Consider the following 7,698-nt stretch of genomic DNA (forward strand, 5'->3'; position numbering starts at 1 on the left):
TATGTCTACATGTAGCCTGTGAAGTGGAAAAAGGGAGCAACTGATGTTGCTCTGAAATAACCCTCCAGCTGATTCAAAAGCGATAATTGCTTACTATGAAAGGACTCTTGTCCAGCTCTCAGCTACAAGGATGGAGGCTTTGATGCTGGATGCCCAGGGTGTTGTACAGGCAGTTCTCAACTTTATGACGTCCGATTTACGACGAACGGCACTTATAAGGTTTCTGAATTGACATCCTGATTCGACTTACGACGTTGGTTTCGACTTTATGATGCTTGGTCCTGCAATGGAGTGGATTGTGGTTCCGACTTATGACGCAATTGTCAGGAGCCAATTGTGTCACAAGTCTGAGGATTGCCCGTGTATCAGGGCAATACAGGGGACCTCCGTCAAGGGCGTAGAAACACTCTTCCTCTTAGAAGAGAGAGTGATGAATAAAAGGGATAAGTGTCTGTAACCCCTTTTTTAAACCAGTCAGATTGGGGTAAAACCTAGCATCATATACTATGTGTACACGTGGTTTGCCGTCACTGAAACTCCTCTCACTTCTGGGTGAGACTTTGCCCCAGCTTGCTGGCTCATGACTTTTTGGATTTCACAGCCTCCTCTTCAGCCTCCTGTGACTTTTCCCCAGCCTTAATGTTTATCTCTGTCTTTTTCCTCATTCATTTACTTCGCAATTGATGTCTTGAGATTTGATTACTTCTGGGATTGTAATTCTGTAATCTCTAGGTGGGGAAGGGGATTGAGTAGCTATTCTTCAGTGTTGGAGATTTCCTGAGAACAGTTCTGTGTGAAACATTGACCCTGGTATCTGCTTAGAACAATGAAACTGGACTAAAATTTAAAGTGTTGTAGCGCACTAGCAAATATCCATTGTCCCTGTGCAGGTTGGTGGGTGTGCAGTGCCCTTTGCTAACACTGAAGTGAGTGCTAAATATAGATGCCCAACACTGCTATTCCTGGTTAAAACAAACCTGGGGGAATAAAACTTAGTGCTTTATTTCCCACCCATCTTCCCCAGAGAAAAAACGTCAGGGTAAATCTGGAAATAGCCAAATTGGAAGTGGGAATGCTTTGCTCAAGCCACTTAGTGCTCCCTGGGGAGGGGATGGAGATGGCAACGGGGAGCCAAGGGATCACCTTTCTCGTACAAACACCAGAATTTGGCCAGGATTTTTTTTTTTTTTTGAGGGAGGGGGCGCGGGGATAGGGATTTGCAGTAGAGCAATATGAGCTGCTCCTTCTTGCCCCTTGTAGTGAGGGTACTGCTTCCACAGCATCCTCCAGTACAGGCAGTCTGGAGTCAGGATTTGTCATTTGAGAATGGAGTATCCCAACTGTTGATGTCTTTAAAGTGTTAATCGCATTATGATGGTATGTACATGCCACACCTGCTAAATTCTTTCTCTCATTGCATCCCCCAGGTCATAGAGAAGAGATACTTGTCACGAGACGGTAATCAGGTCTGTGGATTTTTCCCTGTGGATTTTTTTTTTTTTTTTTGGTACAATGCTACCTGTGGGTTTTGTTGGCTGACAAGGCCCTGACCTTAAAATGTGGGCTCTTGGTTGCCCGGAGATTGTGGTTCAAATGCTAGTGATGATCGGTAGTTGGATGCATGGGAAAGATAGTGCCAGTTTTTACAAGCTTCACCCACAATCTGGATGTTTTGGCTATAAAATGATAAGCAGTGAAATAACTAACAATATTGACATTTAAATTGCCACCACTGGGAATCAGATGAAATTGAGATGAAAGAGGGCTCAGTTAGCAACTCTCTCAGAGCTGTTGTTTCAGGCTGTTTTCTGCAGAAACACATGGCACCATTTTGAATCACAATCAAAAAGTTTTCTTCACAACCAGGGCTAACAATGTACATTTTTTAATGATAATTTCTGCTGCAGCTGGTGGAACTAATAGAGAAGTGCCAGGATGGTACCAGCTTAGTTGGACCCTGAACTCTTAACTAATTAATAAAAAAAAAAGTTTTGGAAGCACTAAGTAGAATCTGGGACCTGGACTCTCCCACCTAGGACAAGTCACTTCAACCTTCTAAGCCTCACAGTGTTTCCATCTGTAAAATGAGGGGGAATAATAATACCTTGCTCTTATGTAGCACTTTCTATCAGTTGATTACAAAGCAGGGTAGTATCATTATCCCCATTTTACAGCTGGGGAGACTGAAGCATCTATGAGAGTGACTTGTCACCTAGTAGACTAGTGGCTGAGCTGGGAATACAACCCAGGACTGACCTACCTCAGAGAAGTGTAGCATACTTCTGAATTTCTGATCTCCCTGGCTCCACCCAGGCCTTGCCCCCACTCCACCCCTTCCCGCAATGCTCCACCTCTGCCCTGCTTCTTCCCGCCCTGCCTCTTCCCCACCCAGTTCCGCCCTCTCCCACGAGCGCGCTGTGCCCTCACTCACCCCCCCATCCCCCCCAGCGCCTCCTGACGCTGCAAAACAGCTGATCCGCGGCAGGCGGTAGGTGCTGGGAGGGAGGGGGCGGCGTTGATCAGTAGGGCCTGCCAGCGGGCAGGAGGCGCTGGGGGGTGGGGGGAGCTGATAGGGGGGCTGCTGGTGGGTGCTGACAACCCACCATATTTTTCCCGTGGGTGCTTCAGCCCCGGAGCACCCATGGAGTTGGCGCCTATGAAGTATACTGAGGTTTAATTCATTCACGTTAGTGAAATGGTTGCATATTATAGTAACAAACGTCATGGAAAAACGTGTATATTAAAAAACTGTACAGTGCTTTCTTCCTTTTAGGGAGGGAGAAAAAGTGAAAATGAAAGCTGGAAGTGTATTATTTCAATTTTTCATGAGAATTTTTTAAACCCAATCTGTTTTCTCCTATTTCATCCTGGAAGGCTTTTTTCCTCTGGTAAAAGAGAATCTCTGTTCCATGACGATAATAGCTTAATGCAGGAGCCTGTTTTTGTTTGTTTTTTGTTTTAAAGCCATGATGCAAGATTACATTATTGTGTATGATAGGTTTTAGTGGCTAACCAAGGATTAACTTTCTTTTCTTTATGGCCAAGGGCCAAAGATTACAGCCCACTGCCAACTACTCTGATCTGCTCCCTTGTTGACAGTGCAGAAGCTTAAACAAGTCAACATACATATTGTAGAGAAAACAAACCCAACAAGGACTTAGGAGCTTCAGTACACCCCCAAGTGTTATGTTTGAAATGATCTGCTTCTTGTACATATAATAAATGGGCTTCATAGTATTCTGCATTGGGATCTGTTCTTCCCACTCATGCTTTGAGGAATTTACATGGTAAAACTCTCCTAAGCATGGATGGAAGAATAGACCCTAAACATATGTTGTGGGGTTTTTTAAATCATGCCTGAGCATATGCATCTTGCCTTTAGCTTGCAGCCATAGCATCAGTCAGATCTCAGAATGTGGTCAGAACAACCCGGCATTGGTGGGGAAACCTCCACAGAACACAGAGGATGCTCTAGGAAATGTGCTGTTGATTCTGGTTGCTGCATTCTGCCTTCCGAGTCGATAGTGGACCAACACCCGAGTGTAGTGCTGGGATGCTGTGCTATCTTTTAGTTGAGATATAATAACCACAAGTGAGGTAGACCTCAGTTTTAAGGAGCCCGTAGCACTTTTGAGAAAAGTTTTATTTGTAGCCCTGGGGTGCTTCTACATTTGAACTCTAATAATTTTGCCTCTATGGCTTCCCATTGTAGTTTTAATTGGATATGCTATTCTTAACTGTTGTATAGAGTTGCCTAGTTTCACTCCAGAGCTGACTGCATTTTAGTGATGGGCAAAGTGATCCCTATGCATCCACTTTGTCTATCACTGTAAGTTTGTGAAGCACTTTGAGTTGAAAGGCCCTAAGTCTTGTACTTCTCCGGTGAATTGACATTTCTGCTAAAATCTATGGCTTTCTCAGGGCTTGCCTACACTTGAATGGTTCAGTGGCACAGCTGGACTGTTACAGCTGTGTGGCAGTAGCACTTCAGTGAAGATGCTACCTATGTCGACAGGAGTTAGGTTCTTCCATTGGCATAGGCAGTCCATCTCCCCAGGAAGCAGTAGCTAGGTCAGTGGGACAATTCTCCTGTCAGCTTAGCGCTGTCTACACTAGGAGTAAGGTCGCTTTAACTGTGTTGCTCAGGGGTGTGGATTTTTCACACCCCCGAGCAACATAATTATACTGACCTAATTCCCTAGTGTAAACCAGGCTACAGTCTACCATTGTAGGGTATAACTCCAGCAGGCTGTTTTATTGTGAAGTCTAAATTAGCTTGCCCCCCACCCCATGTTTTCAGATGTACTGCTTTTGGCCAGTTCTGATATTTTTCTTGATTGGGCACCACCGTATATTTTGATGCTACTTTTATACAGTAGGTTGATTGTCCGGGGTTGTTGTGACAGAGCAGTGAGAAAGGCTGCATGTCCTGTTGGGTGAGCACCTCAACTCTGCCCATGTGTAGACGGAGGGATGAGCTGACTCCTAAACCATAATCTCGTGGACAGCTACATGAGATGCTGCCACAAGGACAGCTACGTAGTACAGGATTAAAGAACCATGGACCTCTTCCTGTTGTGGAATTGTGTGTGTTTGTAGGCACTCTGCAGTGTAAATCTGTTTGAAATCCCATTAAGCAAGGAAGCTTGTGGTGGTTTTGAGTAGACTTTCTTTGTAAGCACTGATTCTCACAGTGTAAGCACTAGCTGCACAAGCACTTTCTGCACATATACAGCAGAAAAATGAGTGCCGATACCTTACTACAGCTTTTTTCATTCTGATGGATTTCGCAGAGCTTCACAACTTGATAAAGGCTGTTACGTCAATTACTGCAAAACTGCAGCCAACTCTGGGGTAGAACACAGCAGCTGTTTAGTACAGCACAGTAATGGTGTACAACAGTTTAGAAAAGGAAACAAAGACTCCTGAATACAATTGAAATTGCAGAAGGATTTAGCGAGGAACAGTGTAATAAACCAAGTTGGAATTTGGCTAGGACAATAGTGCTCACACTGCAAGTCTTACATAAAGCCCCAGAAGATCTATAAGGCAAGTGGTCAGGACCTCACTTTTACATTTCATTCAAAAGATGGTACATCTTAGGAGCATGCTGAAGCACTAGGTCTGTCCTGACTCAGAAGGAAGCGTGGGATGGGAAGGAGGTAATGTTGTCAACTTGGTAACATGCATGTTAATGTGGCCTGGAAGGAATTCTTGCTGATTCTGACATGGTGACTTATCTTCCATATCTACAGATTCCTGGCTTTTCTGATCGAAAAAGATTTGGAGGTGGTACATTGAAGAGCCTTCATTATGACTGAACACTGCTCACTGTCTAGAGACTGAATGGAAGATGAGTTCTCTCCGTTTGCAGCAACATTCCTATCCCTGTTGGACTCTTAAAGGCAACGATCCTCATGCCAGGCTTTGGCCAACAGGACTCTGGAAGCTAGCAGTGCTTATGAAGGCACAAGGAAGAATCCCCCAAATCTGTTTTGGGGTCCAAACTCTCTCCGAGGCTTAGGAACCTTGTGGAAATACTGGAGCTTTTTGAATTGGTGCAATAAATTCTGTGTTTCCCACGCTGCTGTGGGAAACATTCTCATTCACAGCATGCATGTGTAACTTTCCCCCCTCATCTTGGAACATTTATGAACACTCTTCAGTGAATTATACTAATTTTACCACTAGCAGAAAGGGAACACTGAACAGGCGTCTCATTTACACTAACATAAAGCAAAACAAGCAAGCAAAATATTAGATTGTATAAGAAATAGGATGGAAAACAGTAGAAAGCCATCATATAAATCAGTGGTATAGCCTCAACTGGAACTCTCAGTTCTGCATCACCCCATCTCAAAAGGGGCATAACAGAAATAGAGGTTGTTCAGAGACAGGTTCTGAAAATTATTAGAAGCCTGAAAAAAAATTCCCCATGAAGAGAGAATGGTGTTTATATTGCTGTTTAGTTTGGTATTTGTAGTTTAGAGAGTACAGAGAAAGTAGATCAGGTACTCCTATTTATTTTTTTCTCATAATACCAGAACAAGGGGACATTTAATTACATTAAAAGGCAAGAAACTTAAAATTCATGAAGGGAAGTATATTTTTTACAATGTGCATGTGGAACTCAATCTGACAATCTATATTTGAGACCATAAGCTTAGTGGATAAGACCAAAATATAAATCATAAAAACATCCACAGTTAGAATAGAGTGGGTAGAAAATTATACTTAAGGGTTGGACCTAACCATGAAGTTTTGGGGGTTAGAAAGAAAATTCTCATATGGGAAAGTAATTCCTCTGAAGCATCTGTCATTAGCCATTGCTGAAGATAAGACACTAGACAAAATGAACCACTGTTCTGACCAATTACAGCAGGTTCTGTACTCTTAAATATAATGTTTTCTTGTATTGGGAGAAAAGAAAAAGTGTTTGAGGTAATTAAATGGGCATCCCAAAGCTCTAGTATTATATGCTTTCCTTTCCTCTCTCTCACAGTAACCTTATAATGGTTTAGCCTGGGCTAGAGGCTGACTAAGAGCTAGTGTTAAATATAAATACAAATTAATAATAAATGACGGTAGAAGAAAGTAAAACATTGGTGTGAAATGGACAGTAGGCTGAGTTCTGCAGACTCCACATTACATCTGCATGCAGCTCTTCTCTGGCTGTTGATTGGGAGTAACTGAGTGCTGCCTATTGCTAGCAAAGCAGGAACGACAGGATCACCAGACCTAACTTATAAAAAGTAAAAATATGAACACTTTTTACTTTCCCTCTCTCTAGCACCTTCCACCAAAGAGACTTGAGAACATTTTACAAACCTGAATGAACTAAGCCACCAAGCATCTGGGTGAGGTGCAGTGAGAATCAATATCCATATTTTACAGCCAGGGAAACAGGTACCAAGACACTGGGACTAAAGTTTTCAAAATCTTCCAGTTTTGGGTGCCCTGCTAGAGACAGCTGCAGAAGTGCCATTAGGGGCACCTTTGAAAATGAGAATCTGAGTGATTTTTCCCAAGGTCACACTGCAGGGTCAGGAATAGACTCCAGGAATCCTAATTTACAGACTTGAGCTTTTAACCATGAGACTGTTGTCTTCTAAAATAAATCACTGAAGTCCCTGAATTAGTTGTGGTATGTTCAGTGAAACCATAGGTTTGATTATGAAGAGAGCACACAATAGATTCAAAATTTAGCCTCTCAGTATCACATTTAAGAGTGACAAGATGGGAGTCCCTAAGCAAAAGCTTTGTGCACTGCTGATGTACTAGCCTTTTTCTCAGCAAGGATGGCTCAGCAGTTTGACCTCTGTTCCTAGGGGTTGTGGCTCCTTTCCAGTTGATAAACCAGTGGTCTGATTGGGAATGGCAAACTTCATGCATCTATTCCTTATGTATAATCAAGTTGCAGGGGCAATTTAGGGAAGGAGTATGATTGAGTGGTTAGAGCACGAAATTGGAAGTCAGGAGTTTTCGTTTCTGTTCCCACCTCCCTTGCAAGCCTTGAGCAAGTCACATCACCTCTCTGTCTCTGTTTCCTCACCTTTAAAATGGTGGTCATTCTTCACAAGATGATCTGAGGATTAATTAGGCTGAAATGCTCCCCACTTCTTCTGTGAGCAGAAAGGAGCACAAACCTGCAGAAGGGGACAAGCAGGTTAGGTGCCTGCTCTGTGCCTTACTTTCTCT

The 7,698-nt window shown here is 43.1% G+C and overlaps 1 protein-coding gene across 1 annotated transcript in view; it reads left to right on the forward strand.

The window, feature by feature from the left end:
- The window catches only part of RABL3 (RAB, member of RAS oncogene family like 3), a 30,175-nt gene extending 24,561 nt beyond the window's left edge, over positions 1-5,614 (forward strand). The window contains exons 7-8 of the mRNA XM_065411782.1: positions 1,428-1,466; positions 5,256-5,614. Of these exons, the coding sequence (XP_065267854.1) occupies positions 1,428-1,466; positions 5,256-5,321 (105 nt within the window). The 3' untranslated portion in view covers positions 5,322-5,614. The remainder of the gene's footprint in view (positions 1-1,427; positions 1,467-5,255) is intronic.
- The last annotated feature ends 2,084 nt before the right edge of the window (positions 5,615-7,698 follow it).

This window comes from Emys orbicularis, chromosome 1 (genome assembly GCF_028017835.1).
Source record: "Emys orbicularis isolate rEmyOrb1 chromosome 1, rEmyOrb1.hap1, whole genome shotgun sequence".
Classification (NCBI taxonomy): domain Eukaryota; kingdom Metazoa; phylum Chordata; order Testudines; family Emydidae; genus Emys; species Emys orbicularis.